Source organism: Antechinus flavipes, chromosome 4 (assembly GCF_016432865.1).
Source record: "Antechinus flavipes isolate AdamAnt ecotype Samford, QLD, Australia chromosome 4, AdamAnt_v2, whole genome shotgun sequence".
In the NCBI taxonomy this organism is placed as follows: Eukaryota; Metazoa; Chordata; class Mammalia; order Dasyuromorphia; family Dasyuridae; genus Antechinus; species Antechinus flavipes.
In genome coordinates this window covers 130,627,957-130,645,259 of record NC_067401.1, presented here as the reverse complement: position 1 = coordinate 130,645,259, position 17,303 = coordinate 130,627,957, and the positions used below count along the sequence as shown (strand labels likewise).

General features: G+C 45.7%; 2 protein-coding genes across 2 annotated transcripts; both read left to right on the top strand.

Annotated features, from left to right (window-relative positions):
- Positions 1-778: 778 nt before the first annotated feature.
- Positions 779-8,393, top strand: AOC2 (amine oxidase copper containing 2). The gene is made up of 4 exons (XM_051994390.1): positions 779-2,602; positions 5,745-6,030; positions 6,231-6,360; positions 8,109-8,393. The coding sequence occupies exons 1-4, from the start codon at positions 1,015-1,017 to the stop codon at positions 8,373-8,375; spliced, it is 2,271 nt and encodes a 756-aa protein (XP_051850350.1). The 5' UTR covers positions 779-1,014; the 3' UTR covers positions 8,376-8,393.
- On the top strand, positions 8,384-16,811 carry AOC3 (amine oxidase copper containing 3). The gene is made up of 4 exons (XM_051994377.1): positions 8,384-10,816; positions 13,050-13,335; positions 13,759-13,888; positions 15,381-16,811. Exons 1-4 carry the CDS (start codon positions 8,965-8,967, stop codon positions 15,657-15,659), a joined length of 2,547 nt encoding a protein of 848 aa, XP_051850337.1. The 5' UTR covers positions 8,384-8,964; the 3' UTR covers positions 15,660-16,811.
- The last annotated feature ends 492 nt before the right edge of the window (positions 16,812-17,303 follow it).

Here is a 17,303-nt window from a genome sequence, read left to right as displayed (position 1 = left end):
ACTGCTTTTAGTTAAGATTTGTTGTCTTCCACTTATCAGAATCCGTTAAAAAAAAAAAAAAAAAAGACTAGTGTGGGAAATGGAGAGTAGATGAAAGGGAGGGCATCCTAGGATTGTGAGGCAGAGGCACATGTGGGGAAGAGTACCTGTCTTTTGCACTGAATGGTCATGTTCTCTAGTCCTGGAGCTCAGGAGTTCCCTTTTCTTTGAAAGGCTTGCCAAGGACCTAGCTTATTTGTACTAAGGGAAATGTTAATGGGGATAGGAAAAAAGGATGGTACAGATGCTGGCTCCCCTTAAGACTATACTAAAATGGAAGAGATAAGACATGGTGTGTGTGTACGTATACACACCTGTATGTATACAGCATCAGAATTAAGAAAACTTTGGAGATGTAACTATTCCAATTCTTATGGACTTTAAGGAACTGAGACAACCTCCCCACCTCCCTTAGCCCCACAAAGGTAGAGTGACTTGCCCTGTGACTTGAGGATATTAATATTTCCTGCAGATGCATCCTTTAGGTTCTCTGACTTGCAGTCCAGTGCTCTTTAGCTCTGCATAAGGATGCCTTGTAAGGAGACTTAAAGCAGGAATCTTATTTCCAGCACCTGTTTGGTTGTACTTCAAGATTCTAAAAATTTCTTTACCCATGATCTATGCTATCCTTCAACTAAAGGAAACCCCTAAATTAAAAGTTTTTAACCAACAACATTGGCAGTGATGAAAAGTACCTACATTTTTTATTGTTGTTGGAGCCTGACTCACGGGTGTACTGGGGCTGGGGGTGGGGAGAATAGGGGAGCGGGGGATGGCAATTGGGAAAGCCAAACCACAGAAAAGGAAAATGGAGAGGGCAGGACCAAAGTATGGAGAAAATTACATATCTAGACCAGGGGGTGGAGAGCTTCAGTCCCGCCCCAGGGAGTAGCTTTCTCCCCAGAGTTGGATCCTGGAGCTGGGAGAAGCAACTGGGAGAACTCTTCCCAGGACTTGATCTGTTTGGTATTCACTATGAATACAAGGGTGGTTCTGGTCCTCCTGGCTCTCTCCGTTGTCACCATTTTTGCTCTGGTTTGTGTTCTGTTGACTGGTAGGGGTGCTTCCAGCCAAACTCCTTACTGTCCCTCACGGACCCCTGTCAGTCAGTCTGGGCTGCATTCTAATAGGAGCCGGCTGTTCTCAGATCTGACCCGGGAGGAGTTGGCCGCAGTGATGCGATTCCTGGCCCAGCAGCTGGGGACAGGGTTGGTAGATGCGAGCCATGCCAGCCCTTCAGACAACTGTGTCTACTCAGTGGAGTTGCAGCTGCCCCCCAAAGCCGCAGCCCTGGCCCACCTGGATGGGGGAAAAGCACCACCCCCCCGCGAAGCTCTAGTTGTGGTCTTCTTTGGCCATCAGGCCCAGCCCAATGTGAGTGAGTTGGTGGTGGGGCCACTGCCAAGCCTTTCCTACCTTCGCGATGTGACCATAGAACGCTGGGGGGGTCCTCTCCCATATTATCGGCGCCCCATGCTGAAGACTGAGTTTGCCCAAATGTGGAAGCACTTGAAGGAGGTAGAGCTGCCTAAGGCACCTGTCTTCCTGACTTCGGTCTTCAATTACGATGGCTCTTCTTTGGCACCTGTGCCCTCACCTTCTCATGGCTTTGGATCAGGGGAGCGTACTACCTGGCTTGCCCTCCACCAGAATGTCTCAGATGCTGGCTTTTTTCTGCATCCTGTGGGGCTGGAACTGCTGCTGGATCACGGGGACCTGGATCCAGCTCAGTGGTCCCTCCAGAAGGTCTACTATCAAGGCTACTATTATGAGGATTTGGGCCAATTGGAGCAAAAGTTCAAGGCTGGCCAAGTGGATGTGGTTAGGATTGCTCCACCCTTGCCAGATGGGGCATCCTCTTTGAGGCCTAAGGTACCTCCAGGTCCTCCTCCTCCTCTGCAGTTCTCACCCCAGGGTCCCCGCTATAGTGTCCAAGGGAGTCAAGTAGCCTCTCCACTTTGGACGTTTACCTTTGGCCTTGGGGTTTTCAGTGGCATGAGGATTTTTGATGTATGGTTCCAGGGGGAGCGGGTGGCTTATGAAATCAGTGTCCAGGAATGTCTCTCCATCTATGGTGCTCATTCACCAAAGACAATGATGACCCACTACCTGGATAGCACTTATGGGATTGGTCGGCACAGTCGGGGGCTTGTACGGGGAGTGGATTGTCCCTATTTAGCCACTATGGTGGATGCCTATGTGCTGGTGGGCCAAGGGACAGCCCAGTTGCTCCCTGGAGCCTTGTGTGTATTTGAAGAGGCACGGGGAATGCCTCTTCGAAGACACCATAACCAGGCACAGGGTCGTTACTTTGGTGCCGTAACTGGTTCGGCTCTTGTTATCCGGTCGGTGTCATCTGTGGGCAACTATGACTACATCTGGGACTTTGTATTACACCCTCATGGAGCACTTGAGGGCCGGGTCCATGCTACAGGCTATATCAATACAGCCTTTCTAGGTGGGGGAGAGAATACTCTTCGCTTTGGGAACCGTATAGGGGGACAAGTCCTGGGGACACTGCACACTCATGCCTTTCACTTCAAGCTGGACCTGGATGTAGCAGGTAATTTGGGGTTGGTTAATAAGGAATATATAAGGAGAAAGATCCAAAATACCAGTCTTTGGAAGGAGATTGAGGGGATAAAGTTGGAGCACCACACAAGTAGTATAATGCACTTGGTGAGAGTGACCTGAGCAATTATATTGTCCACTATATGAAGTATCAGGCACAGAGAGTCCATGAAACAGTTTATCAGATGTCTAGACAGGGTCATCACCTTTGCTTCACATTCTCACATTAGCTGGAATTATTAAATTGTTTTAGGTTTTGTGTTTCTGCATAAACTGATCTCTGCTATTTGCAGCATGCTCTGTGATCAGTGATGCAACATGGGAGATACAGCCAGCTACATAAACCTACAGGGATCATGGTGGTTTGGGTGAGTTGGGTGGTTACCTGCAGCTGGCTGTTGTGAACAAAGAGAAGTTATGAAAGAAGCCTGTGTCACCTAATAGCTAACATTGTTGTAGAGCCCTCAAAGGCTATTGTTTCATCTGAACCTCTCAACAACCCTGTGAGATAGGAAAATGGACACTTCCCCATTACACAGATGAGGAAACTTGAGGAGATTGACTTTACCATGTGTCCATGATTTGAACCCAAGTTTTCCCAATTCCTAAAATCAACATTTAAGAGCATGCATTTATGTAGCATCTTAAGATTTTGCCAAAGTGCTTTAAGTGTACTGTCTCAAGTGATATCCACCTGAGCCTAACTATAAAGGCTACCAGTGTATAGCACAGTTGAATGAAGATGGGAATTTGGGGAACATACTTAGCACAGGATTTCTGTGGATCCAGGGACTTCCCTTTAAGAGATCCCCTCAACAGTTGTGGGAGAGAAAGGGCATCTCATTTTTTAATAGAAATGAAATGATTTACTTAGGGTTACATAGCTATAAGTGTGTGGGGGTTTCTGGATGGGTATCCCAGACTCAGTCCAGGGTTCTGTACACTGAGCTATCTAGCTGCTTCCATGTATATTACACCATAGAAAGGGACTGAACCTGTGATTTCATTGAACTAGAGAATTCCCGATGAGGAAACTCCCTTTGCTGATGCAGATTGGCACCTTCTCTGCAATTTGTAGTTTTAAAGAATTGCCTATAACTAAGAAATTCATTGGCTTGCCATAGTCAAAGTGTATCAAAGGCAGAACTTGAACCCGGGTATTCCAAGGGTAGGTTCCATAACATTTTCAGCCATTTAGTTCTTGGATATATAGATGGGTTTCCTTTTTTTTCTATTACAAATAAAGCAATTATGAATATTTTAAATATAAGCATCCTTTTATAATATCTTAGGGCAAGGGTTCTATAAGAATTGTTAGAACAAAAATTAGCCAGTTTTTTTAGTTTCATGATATGTTGACATATATACTACTCTGCAAAATGTTTGCACCAGTCTGCAGCTCTATCAACAATTCATTAAAAGTTCCTGTTTTCCTTGCAGTTGCACCAATTTTGATTTTGATTATTTTTTGCTATTTTTCTCATCCTAGTTGGGTATGAAGGTAGTAGCTTAAGGTTTCTTGGTTTGCATTTTTTATGGTTATTAATCTTATTAGCAGTTTGTAATTCTTTTGATTTGTTTGTTCATGTCTCTTGGTCATTATTCCATTGGTCGTGTGTGTATGTATGTATAAAATTATATATATATATATGACAATGTATATGTAAGACCTTTATAGATTTTATATGTCAGACATAATTGCACTAAATGCTTTTCCTCCTATTTCACTAACCAGTCATACACATAGTAAGGAGTCTCAAGATTAGTGCCCATATTCTTTGACTCAAAACACTGTGGCTGGGTAGAAAACTTCAGAAAGGTTTCTTGAATGAGGTAGTATTTGAAATGAATTTTTTAAGAGATGACTTAAGGATTCAGTAGGAAAACTCAAGAAGTGAGGGCATTTCTACAGAAAGCATTGCATTTAAGGGCAAATGTATAAAAACACGAGCTGTGTGTGTGTGTGTGTGTGTAAAGGACATATATATACTTCAATTTGACTATAAGAGTTCAAGGTGGGGGAGGGAAGGGGAAGTAACAAGATAAGGCTGGGAAGGTATAATGGTTACAGAGAATGGAGAGTTAAGCAGACAAGTCAACTTCAAAAGACAAGGGGAGCCAATGATGATTCTTTGAACAGAGGAATGATATGATTAGAGTTGCTAATAAAATAATGCTGGCAGTAGTATACAGGGTGAATTTGAGAGCTATGGGGCAGGGAGAAATAGAGATTGGAGACCTGTGAAGAAGTTATTACAGTTGTCCAGGTAAGTGGTCCTCAAGGCCAATATTAAGGTGGTGATTGTGGAATAGAGAGAGGGGGAGCACAAATGAGAAGAGTATGGCTATGTAAACATTAAATCTAGGTAATTGGCTATGAGAGGGAAAAGAGAAGGGAATGGTCAAAGGTAGTCTCAAGGTTATTATGAATGTGGGAAACTGGTGGTGGGAAACAGTGGGTGCCACAAAGAGTGATCAGAAGGGAGGAGCAGGTTAAGGGAGAAAAGTGATAAGCTTACGTTGGAAATACTACATTTGAGAGTAAAAGAAGAAAGCCAAGAAGAAATAGCTTGATAAGTAGTAAGGAAAGGGAAGATTTGATTAGGATAAGGGAAACCTAAGCATGTCTATAAGCAAATGGGAAGGAGTCAAAGATGGATATGAAGGAGCAAGTTCTGTGACTGGAAGACTGGGACAGAAATGGAGGGATTTAGCTTTGCTAAGAGTTGTAAAGGAAATATTACTCTGAAAACAAGGAAGGAGTGGATGAATGATGAAAATGTGACATTTTGGAGTGTGGAAATGAGATGAGAGGATTAGTTCACAAAGGAAGAGTCAGGGTTACACTTTAAGAAAGGAGATATGGAGGGGGGTGGAATTGTGAGTTTAACAGAAAGGTATGAAATAGCCTTGTGGGGAATTTGGTAGGGAGTCAATCAGAGATGAATTGTTCTTTTTTTCTAATTACATGTAAACATTTTCAATGTTCATCTTTGTAAGATTTTGAATCATTCACTTTTTCATCACTCATGTGTGCATGTATGTGTGTGTGTGTGTGTGTGTATTATACAATTTGTCTGAATTGATCTCAAATGATGTGTAATCCCAACCCCTACCCTGCCTCACCCCTGCAGGGCTAGAAAATTGGGTGGTGGCAGAGGATGTGGTGTTTGAACCCATAGCTGTGCCTTGGAGTCCTGAACACCAGCTGCAACGTCCACAGCTGACAAGGCAGATATTGGACAGAGAGAATAAGGCAGCCTTCCTCCTGGGAGATGACCTTCCCAGATACCTGTATCTTGCCAGCAACCACACCAATACCTGGGGTCACCGCCGTGGATATCGGCTGCAGATTCATAGTCCTGCTGGAGTACATCTACCCCAGGAGACCAGCATGGAGAAGGCATTCAGCTGGGGAAGGTGAGGAAGAGGGAGGAAGGGATCTGGGTGGGAAGAATCAGGAAGAAAGGGTACAATTTGTTAGCTCCCCGTCCTTTCCTCCAGACCAAAAGGCAAAATATCTCCTAGCATCTGGAGAGAAGACTTAATTATATAAAGATTCACCCCAGTCTCTAACTAAGGCCTCTCAGGCTTATCTGGAGTCCCCATCCCATGGTTAGGTACCAGCTGGCAGTGACTCGCCGGAAAGAGGAGGAGCCACAGAGCAGCAGCATCTACAACCAGAATGATCCCTGGACACCAACTGTGGTTTTTGCCAACTTCATTGACAATGAGCTGCTCTCTGGGGAGGTCAGTTGCCCTAGAGATGGATGGGGGTAGAGAGGAGTTACCAAGTCTCCAAGTTTGTTCAGTCTTTTTGACTAACATGTCAGTCTTTAGACTTTGACTTTGGGTGTCTGAGCCTTTTGAAAGGATAGGGACTTGTATGATATTCAGCACCAGAAACAACGATTATCATTAAGTGTCTGCTATATGCAAGGTGCTGGGGCAGGGAAAGTAAGTGGCAAAGCTGGATTCAAACCTACATGTCCTGAAACAAAATCCAGTTCTGTTTCTATTATTTAGATAATCACAGGTCAAAGTAATGCACAAGTACAAAAAATGTGCAAGAAATCATCAGGGAAATTGTTGATATGACTAGAGGAATCAGAAAGTTTTATGGTAAAAGTGGCATTTGAACTAGGGTTTTAAAGGCTACATTTATCAAGGTGCAGATTTAAAACAGTGTCCAGAACACCATAAACAAAGGTATGCAAGTAAGAGAGTACAGACATATTCAGGAGAGAAGTCTAATTTGACTGGAGTGTAACCTGTAGAGGAGAGCAGTATGTGATAAGGCTGGAAAGATAGTGTTGCTATAAATAAAGACCATGAATACCAGGGGAAAAGAGTATGAGTTTTACTTAGTAAACAATAAATAGCCTAAAAGACATTTGAATAGTGAAATTGATGACTGAATCAATGCATAAAGTTTAATGTTGGCAGCAATGAAAGATAAACTTGAGAGCAGTAAAGGGTGAAGGCTGAAACTATGGGAAACTTTTAATATTCCAGGTGGATGGTAATGAAGGTTGGTATTAAAATGGTGAAAGTAGGATAAGAGAGATAATGATGACAGATGTGTGAAAGGTTTCAAACATAAAACCAACAGAATTTGGTAAGCTGATTGGATATGAGCAATAAAGGAACTTTAATCAAGGAAATTGGATGAGTCAATGACAGAAACATTAAGGAAGAGTGTTGAGTAAAATTCTATTTTGAACATGCTGAGCTTGAGAGGTTTGTCTAGCTAGAGACGACATAGTAGATGTTTGTAGACACAGATGTGGAGCTTAGGTCAGGACTGGAGATTTAGATATGTGAATCCCTTCAATAGAGGGAGGAAAGGGAAGAAAGAAGGGGATAAGTATTTTATATGCCAGACACTGTGCTAAGTGCCTTACACATATTATTTGAAGGTGTTAGAGGATAAAGGAAAACTATAGAGGAAGAAAACCAAGGACAGATGTGGAACCTTGATGTTGAGGTACCAGCAAAAAAGACTGGAGCTATTGGAGTGGAGGGAGGAGAACCAGGGAGAAGGTGATACCTCAGAAGTCAAGGAATGAGAACAAACAGGGAGGATGTTGTCAATAATGTTAAAAAATAATGCAGAGTTTAAGGAAGAAGATGGAGGGGGGGAGACCCTTGAATTCAGCAATTGAGAGTTACTGGTAGCCTCAGAGCAGTTTCAGCAAAGTTGTGGGGACAGATGCCACATGGCCTGGGATAGAAAGGAAACAGAGGCCCCTCCTACCCTCCTGGGGTGATTGCTCAAACCTGAGCACAAATCATCCTGCAGCTGGTTTCCCCGGGGGCAGCTAGGATCTTGTGGGAGATGGGGAAGTATGGTTGATACACCCTGAGTTGTACTGTAGAGTTGAGTGTTGGAGACTGACAATATTGGGGAGGGGACTCCTCCTCCCTGCCAGGTGGGGGAAGGGTGGGCAAAGTCCATCCTCACAAGCGAGGTCCTCATTCTTTCCTCTTTTTCCCAGGACCTGGTTGCCTGGGTTACAGCAAGCTTTCTGCATATCCCCCATGCAGAGGACGTCCCCAACACAGTGACTTCGGGAAATGGCGTTGGTTTCTTCCTCAGGCCCTACAACTTCTTTGATGAGGACCCTTCTGCCTTCTCCCCTGATGCTATTTACTTTCGGGATGATCAGAATGCTGGGGTCTGCGACGTTAACCCCATTGCCTGCCTCCCGGATTTGGCTGCCTGTGTGCCTGACCTGCCTCCCTTTTCCTACTATGGCTTCTAATTCTGCTTAAAACCCTGACATCTGGGTTGTGTCTTTTGTAACTCCCCTCTCTTCAGTCATTCTTCTCCATCCTTTTCCTTACTTGGTCGACCTACCTGGCACATTCTTCAAGTCAGCTGGGAGTCATTCCACGCATCCTCTCTGAACTCATCCCCACCCTGTTCCCTAGTCCTGTCATGTTCTTTATTCTTTCTCATTTCCTCTCCACTTTGGTTCTTTAAGAATTTAACCCTTCTTTGCCCTCTCCCCAGAATTTTCATGGTAGAGGAAGTGGAGGGCTTCAGAAGGAAGAAAGCTGGGGGAGGGGAAGAGTCAGAATTTTGATTTAGGAAAGAGGGAAACTGGGAGGATGGGAGTGCATAAGGAATAAATTTCCCTTGGAGGCTGAACAATATTTTGCAACTAAAGAAAAGGCCACATCTGGATGTGGGAGGGAAGGGGAGAATAGGGTGGAAGAAATGGAGGCTGGAAAAGGGGGATAGGAGTAGGACAGAGGACATAGCACTCAGCCCCTTCTCTCTCCTGCGTTCCTCTCATTTTCCTTTCCCATGCGTGACCCCCAGCTCTGCCTCTGGAAGCAGGACCCCATATGAAAGACAGATCCTTATATGGTTCAGCTCAAGCTCCAGTGGCCCCTGCTTCAGTTCCGCCTCCACCCCCGGCTGGCCCGCCCTTGGTCCTCCCATCCCTCCGATCCTCCCCCCTGCTGTCTGGGCCCTACACATTCTCTCATATCTCTGCAGTCTGGCAGCTTTGCCCTGTGACCAGGCACATAACCCCAAGCACTGCCCTTGCCTGGAGATATCCCCCTCCCCATTCCCCTTTCTGTTTAGGTTTGACTGTCCATGTTGCCATGAACCTGAGGACAGCTCTGGTGCTTCTGGTCATCTCCATCCTCATCATCTTTGCTCTGGTTTGTGTCCTGCTGACCGGCAGGGGTGGGGGGCGGTGCAGCCCACCTCCCCAGTGCTCCCCCCTGACGGCCCAGAAGAGCCTGCTCAGGCCACACCCGGACCCCAGCCGGCTGTTCTCAGACTTGAGCCGGGAGGAGCTGGCCTCTGTCATGGGCTTCCTGACCCAGAGGCTGGGATCAGGGCTGGTGGATGCAAACCTGGCCAAACCATCTGATAACTCTGTCTACTCAGTGCAGCTGCAGCTGCCCTCCAAGGCCGCAGCCTTGGCCCACCTGGACAGGGGGGGCCCTCCACCCCCCCGGGAGGCTCTAGCCATTGTCTTCTTTGGCCAGCAGGCCCAGCCCAATGTGAGTGAGCTGGTGGTGGGGCCGCTGCCCAACCCTGCCTACCTCCGGGATGTGACTGTAGAACGTCACGGGGGCCCCCTCCCCTATTACAAGCGCCCACTGTCCTCAAAGGAGTTCGAAGAAGTGAGCAGGATGATCTCCGAGCATGCGCTGCCTCGCATCAGTGGGCTCCTCCATCGCTGCTGCTACTACAAGAACAACCTGGTGTCCATGACCACTGCTCCCCGGGGCCTGCGCTCGGGGGACCGGGCCACCTGGTTTGGGATCTACTACAATGTCTCAGGGGCTGGCTTCTACCTCCACCCCGTGGGGCTGGAGCTGCTGGTGGACCATGCGGCCCTGGACCCTGATCAGTGGAGAGTTCAGCGGGCCTTCTACAACGGTCGGTACTACGAGAGCCTGGAGGTCCTTGAAAGAGAGTTTGAGGGAGGACGGGTGGAAGTTGTAGAGATAGCACCCCCCAGCTCCAAGGGACCTTCATCCCTCAGGCCCCGGGGCTCCCCAGGTGCTCCACCCCCACTGCAGTTTTCTCCCCAGGGTCCCAGATACCACGTCCAAGGCAGCCAGGTGGCCTCTCCTCTCTGGACCTTCACCTTCAGCCTGGAGTTGTTCAGCGGCCTGAGGATTTTTGACATCCGGTTCCAAGGCGAGCGCGTGGCCTATGAGGTGGGCCTCCAGGAGGCTTTGACTATCTATGGCGGCAATTCCCCGGCAGCCATGATGACTCGCTATTTAGACGGAAATTTTGGCATGGGCCTGTTCTCCACACCGCTGACTCGGGGAGTGGACTGTCCATACTTGGCCACCTACGTGGACTGGGACTTCCTCGCAGATTCTGGGGCTCCAAGGACCATCCGCGATGCTCTGTGCATATTCGAACAGAACCAGGGCATCCCCTTGCGGCGGCACCACTCTGATATTTTCTCCTACTACTACGGGGGTCTCCCGGGGACAGTGTTGATTGTCAGGTCTGTGTCCACTCTACTCAACTATGATTACGTGTGGGACATGGCCTTCCACCCCAATGGAGCCATAGAGGTCAAGTTTCATGCTACCGGCTACATCAGCTCATCCTTTTTATTTGGCGCTGGCCGAAGATATGGGAACCGGGTTGGGGAGCACACCTTAGGGACCATCCATACCCACGCTGCTAACTTCAAGGTTGATCTGGATGTGGCAGGTGAGGGGGTCTTGTAGGCTCCTGGGGGAGAGGCCCCGAGGGAAAAGGGCATAGGTTCAAATTCTCATCTTTTGCTTTATGTTCGATACTTTGAAGTAATCAATCCATCCATTCTTTCATCAAATATTGGTCAAGCATTTGCTGTGTACAAAGAACAAAAACCAGGTAAGATGTCAGATAAATAGAAATCCTCTGGAAGCTTACAGTCTAATGGGGAGATAAGATGGGGACATAAACATATCCGTGATTGAAAGCAGAGGGTCACATATGCTGTTGTGTAGAATGTTGCATAAGTTCCCCAAAGAGAGAGATCACTTCTAGCTGGAGAAATGAAAAGGTTTAATGGAGGTCAAGAGAATTTGAACTGGATTTTAAAGGATGGGGAGTCAGGTGAAGAAGGAAAAAAGGGCGTTCCAGGAGAACAGTGAGCAAGGCACAGAGTTAGGGAACACAGGGTGTGCAAGAAGAGTCGGGAACAGGGCAAAATCTAGTTTGACTGAAACATAGGATCCAAGTAGGGAAACTGTAGGAGATTAAGTTGGGAAAAGTTGGTGTCAGCTAGACTATAAGGACCTTGAATGTCAGCATGAGAATATTATTTTGCTGGTTTCTCAAAGCTATAAGGAAAACTATTTTTAAAAAAGCTATTTGAACTATTAAGTTTTTAAACTTTTGTTTCCCATGATCTTGGGGATCAAAGTTAGCTGGTGATTTTCTACTTGATTTCTTGTTCTTCAACCTCAGAGCACCTGAAGACTCCTTATATAAGACATTTTACATGACAAAGTCATGGGAACTCTTATGGCTTAGGGAACAGTGAACAGTGTAACCTGTGATCTCATTTTTCTTTCCTGACTTCTCTGGAGGATTGTGAGTGTTTCCCAAGTCTAACTTAAGCCCCAAAACTCATGATTTCTGCTCCCATTGGCCCTCATTTCTGCAACCAGAGCAGAGTAGGGGTCATTGGCTTTGGATTTTGTTGGGTATTACATTCCAACAGCAATCTCCCAAGAGATTTGGCAGGGAGGCATATGAGGAGAAAAATTAGGCAGAGAAAAAAAAGAGTCGGTTTTCGTTACCAGGAAGTATCTACCTTTCTCACATTTATTCTGTCCCCTCTAATACAGTATATTTAGCTAACAGGGGATAATGTGCACATTTGCACTCTGTAGAATCATAAATTTCAAGTAGGAAGAGATTTCAGGGGCCATCATGTTCACTCTCTCATTTTACACGGTTAAGAGACTGAAGCCCAGAGAAGTTAAATGACTTACCCATGAGTCTTAATTTGAATTCCACACGGTCTTCAAGAAAGTCTCTGGTAGTTATCAGTCTCTCCAAGACTTTTCTAATGTACCTTGAGTTCCCTAATTCTCTGACCTTGGCAAAGGATGAAAATGCTTCTGTATGTATAGTATGTATGAATAACTGTGTAAAAATGTCATTTCATCATGAAAGGATAGTCTTTTTTTTAATGTCTTTGATCTGTCATTTCTTGACTTCCTTGTAGACAAATGACTTCTAGTGCTTAGTACAGTACATAGCACATAGTAGGCACTTAATAAATGCTTATGGGCTGACAGACTGAACATGCCATTAATCACTACTTGTTAAAAACATCTTTTAAAAAGGGCTTTGTGAGTCAGCTGTGTGTGTTGTCTCCTCTTTACATGGGCAAGTTCTTAAAAGAAAGACCAGGTACCAGATGAAGAGTAGTATTGGAGCATCTGGGATTATTACTGGGGTTGAGAATTACTGAGGAAAGAACAGCTCCAAACTTTGGCACAATTTTGCCATTTTAGCCAAAGGATAGGGGAGATTATAGGAAGGTATGAGATTTTGTTGTTGTTGGGTCATTTCAATTGTATCCAGCTCTTCATGACCCTATTTGGGGTTTACTTGGCAAAGATATTGGAGTATTTTACAGCTGATTTTTACAGATGAAGAACTGAGACAAATAGGATTAAATGATTTGCCTAGGGTCACACAAGCTAGTAAGTGTCTGAGGCTAGATTTGAACTCACAAAGAAGAATCTTCGTGAGTTTAGGTCTAGCATATTGTCTCTTGTATTACCTAGTTGCTAAAGAAGGTATGAGGTATTTGTAATTTAATCCTGTATTAGTCTTTGATTCTACCCCAACTTTCTTCCCCAGTCCTGGGGTTATTGGACTAGGTAGTCCAGAAAATGACTATGTAGATGATTAACTACCATCCTTCTCCTTAACTTTGTAGGACAGGAGAACTGGCTGGTGGCAGAGGACATGGCATTTGAGCCTAGGTCTGTACCCTGGAGCCCAGAGCATGAGATGCAGCTGATGCAGCTGACTCAAAAAACAGTGGAAAGCGAAGACCAGGCGGCTTTCCCCTTTGGGAGCACCACTCCTCGATACCTCTACCTGGCTAGCAATCGGACCAATGCCTGGGGTCACCGTCGGGGATACCGGATCCAGCCCATCAACTTTGCAGGGCAGCCACTGCCCCAGGAAAGCGACATAGAAAGAGCCTGCAGCTGGGGGAGGTCAGGGACTGGGGCTAGCCTGTGGGGGGAAGGGCACGGGGTACTCTAGGTCTATACTATGGAGAAACTGGCTACAGAAGCAGTATAGAATATGAGGATGGTAGATCTTGGGAAGACACCAAAACGGGGTGAGTCAAAGAGCTCAGGTCATCAATTTTTCTGGAGATCCTTGGGCATATGAGAGAGATTTGCACCGGCCTGGGATGGGGACGGGGCCATCCTGCCCAGAGATAGGGGAACAATCCAGTAGAGCATAGGAAAGCACTGTAAATCCTAGGATAAGGTGAACAATTCTAGAGTGATAATGGAAAAGGGGGAGGAAGAGGGGATAACCTGAAGATCCTTGATCCTTTTTCATATTACCTTCTGGTGGGATCATAACATCTTCCACTTGAGAGCTCTGATCATAGTCCCTGATATTAGGTACCAACTGGCAGTGACACAGAGGAAGGAGGAAGAACCTTCGAGTACCAGTCTCTATAATCAGAATGATCCCTGGACTCCTACTCTGAACTTCACTGATTTCATCAACAATGAAACCATAGCGGGCAAGGTAGGCAATCTATGGGGCAAGAGCAAGGGTGGCTGAATCTCCTTCCCTATTGTTTGCTCTCCATCAAACCAAATTCTCATAGAGGATGCCCCCAAAGTGTTAATTATAATAAGTATAATACTTAAAAGAACAGTAAGACTTGGAATACTCTGATTAAATTTGGATAAAGTGGTTTCCATAGAACAGAAGTGTCAAATCTACTTACCTATCTGGGCCACATGCGACTCACAGCATCCACTAGTCTGCTTCAGTCTGATTAAAATGTCATTGAGAAATATTTAACAAAACAAATAAAAAATAACAGTACACAAATAATGTTAATATGTAGTTTTCTAAGTCAATATGCTGCCTATAGGGTTTCTTATAGTCGGGCTTTCTATTTGAGTTTTTCAGAGAGCTCCTCGTGACTTCAAAATATAGCTGATTTTTGCCTTCCTTAGACTTCAGAGAAGCTCTTTATTAGCCCTTTGCCAAGGTCTTCCCACACCCTGTCTTGAGCCAGTTTTGGTAACAGCATGACCTTACTTATGAGACTATGTGCTGAGGGTAGGGGGGAGAATATATTTTCTTTCTTGGAAGCTCCCACTGGCTCTGCCATGATCTGGTGTACGCTCTCCTAATGCGCGCCTCTTTCCAGATACCCCAACTACACACAGCACCTTCTCTGACTTCCCTTGTCTTCCCTCAAATAGAAATGATTCTTAAGACAGAAATGAAGATGAGACCAAGCTCGGAGGTCCAGATCTGGGCTCACCAAGCAGGATTCTCTGGATCCGTGCAGTGGGGGGGGGGGGGGGGGGGGGGGAGAGGAAGGGCACAAGTTTCTGTGATTTTTCCATGGGCCATTTGTTACCCACTTCCCAATTCCTTCCTCCCCCATGTCTGACATGTACTCCCCATTCCCCTCCACCTCCAAGAGTCCCTCCCTTCCTTCAAAATATCTGCAGGGACCTTCTCCTGAAGGATTATTCCCAATCACCATGCGTTTCCTTTACTCTACATTTACTTTATATACTTTATATTTATATTTTCCTCCCCTAGAATGTAAACTCCTTGGGGCAGGGATAGGTCATTTTTGTCTTTATCTCCAACACCTAGGCTGTAGTAAGTACATACCATTGGGCTCGATGTGTATCAGATGAGTAAATGCAAGTCCTGCTTTGGAGGCAGTTAGGGGATAAAGTGCTGGGGCTGGAGGACCTAAATTCCACTCACCTCAGGCACTTGCTAGTTGTGGGACCCCTGTCAAGTCACTGAAGCTGTTTGCCTTTATCCTCTGGAGAAGGAAATGGCAAACCCCATATGGAGGGAGTAGTTGGACACGACTGGACAACAGCTGGGGGCTTCTTTCGGTTCATTGGGAAAGGGTGTTTAGCAGGATTGAGGTTCCTTTTTCCACAGGGCTGGAAGGGGGAGTTATTTTGCCAGACTGGGTCCTCCCTTCCAGAGAATGCATTCATCCCTGGGCCCTTCCTCTTGTCTCCTCCTCCAGGACCTGGTCGCTTGGGTGACCGTTGGCTTTTTGCATATTCCTCATGCAGAGGACATCCCTAACACACTGACCGTGGGGAATGGTGTTGGCTTCTTCCTTCGACCCTATAACTTTTTTAATGAGGATCCATCTGTCCAGTCTCCTGATGCCGTCTACTTTCAGAGTGACCAGGATGCCGGGCTCTGCAAAGTCAACCCTGTTTCATGCCTTCCAGAGACGGCTGCCTGTGCTCCTAACCTCCCTGATTTCACCCACGGTGGCTTCAGAACAGAGCCTTAGAACCTGGCTACGAACCTCGGTATCCAGCTAGGGAGGAGAGCCGGAGCCCGGCAGCGATACCAGGTCCCCAGCTCTGTAGCTGCCCTCTCCACCGTTGCCAGATCGCCTTTTTCTTCCCTGAATGTACCACTTCACTTTTGCAAATCAGTGAAGACTCAGCTCAGTCTCACTTTTTCTAAAACATATTGAATTCCTGATTTAGAGAGGAAAGAGGAGAGCATAATCCCAGACCCTGAAGGGATGGCCAAACGGTGACCTAAAACGTTTAATCTTTCCCCCCCTTTGACTTTTCCAGATTTGCTGTAATTACAAGGCTGTCCTACTTCCTTCCTTATTCTGGGACATGAGAGATAAAGCTGTTCAGGGGCTGGGGGGCAGGGAAGGGGAGCTTAAGGCTATGCTGTGGAGGAGGGGAATATGGTAGGGTGGAAGGAGTCTTCCCAGAACTCCCCAGAACCAGGTATTCCTGTGGACTCCAGGGCAGTTTCATCTAAGCCTGTATTTACAGAGCTGTTGGAAATATCATTTGTCTCTTCTCCAGCCATAACTCTCTTTTTATTTTTCCAACTTCTTGGGATTATTTAATCACCTTCCAGTATTTATTAAGGAGCTGCTATGTGTCAGGCACTGTGCTAGACAGAGAATGAAATAATCCCTACTCTCAAGGACTTCAGACTCTAACATTCCATAAGATGTAAGATCCTTGAGGGCAGGGATCATTCTTCCCACCCCCCCCCCCCCCCCAGCCTTTTTTAATCTGTATCCCTAGGGCCTAGCATAGTACCTGACTTTTAGTAAGTGCTTACAAATGCTTTCAGATTTTTCTGCCAGTGCCAGGAGGATGAGATTCTGTGCCAGGGATGCCCTTGCCATTTGCACTCTCACTCCCATCCCACCCCATCTCTCATCACCTTAATGTCTGTCCTCTTCTTCCTGTGGTTCTAAGAATATAATGAATGGTGATGTTTTTGGTGAGAAGATAATTCTTATTTAGCCCACTATAAAGATCTCCCCATCATGCCTTATCCATATGTGTCAGTATGAGGGGTGGGGGTTATGTGGAGATCTTTGTCACTCTCAGATGTAATAAAAATTCCCTAATGAATCTTATATTGTTTATACCATCCCAATAAATTCCTTCCGGGTCCTTAACTTTTCCAGGAATAGTGTGAATTTATTGATATTTGTTTGTGAAACGATAATAGAAAGTTCAGAGCAACAGCAGTAGCTTAAATCAGAAAAGTTTGGATGGCTAATAAGACATTTGGATGGGGGGAAGAGGGTGGTAGGAAGAGGAAGGGTTTATTTGCTTTTAGTGCTGTGGAATTGAATGCTCACTAGATCAACTGACGTAAACAAAAACCCATAATAAATAATTACTCTGACCTCGATACCTTGCTGTCCAATCTAGTGAAGGGATGCAAATGAGCTCAAGTTTTATCATGTTGGGATTGGTTTAGCCTCATCTAAACTAACTCCAATTCTCCTCTTCTTCCTCCCTCAATCCCAGTGACCTCACATCACCTATAGCTTCTTGGAATGACTGCACATTTAAATGGGTAATAAACAGGAACTGAGATATTTATTCTTGAGGAGGAGGCAGATGAGCAAGAACCAGGAAAAATAATTTATCCACATTCTTAG

What these genes read in the sequence shown, in the direction of transcription:
- AOC2 (XM_051994390.1), top strand. Translation starts at nt 1,015, where the DNA reads ATGAATACAAGGGTGGTTCTGGTCCTCCTGGCTCTCTCCGTTGTCACC. An exon ending in AAGGCATTCAGCTGGGGAAG is followed by an intron (nt 6,031 to 6,230) that starts GTGAGGAAGAGG and finishes TCCCATGGTTAG; the next exon opens with GTACCAGCTGGCAGTGACTC. An exon ending in ATGAGCTGCTCTCTGGGGAG is followed by an intron (nt 6,361 to 8,108) that starts GTCAGTTGCCCT and finishes TCTTTTTCCCAG; the next exon opens with GACCTGGTTGCCTGGGTTAC.
- AOC3 (XM_051994377.1), top strand. Translation starts at nt 8,965, where the DNA reads ATGAAAGACAGATCCTTATATGGTTCAGCTCAAGCTCCAGTGGCCCCT. An exon ending in AGAGCCTGCAGCTGGGGGAG is followed by an intron (nt 13,336 to 13,758) that starts GTCAGGGACTGG and finishes CCCTGATATTAG; the next exon opens with GTACCAACTGGCAGTGACAC. An exon ending in ATGAAACCATAGCGGGCAAG is followed by an intron (nt 13,889 to 15,380) that starts GTAGGCAATCTA and finishes CTCCTCCTCCAG; the next exon opens with GACCTGGTCGCTTGGGTGAC.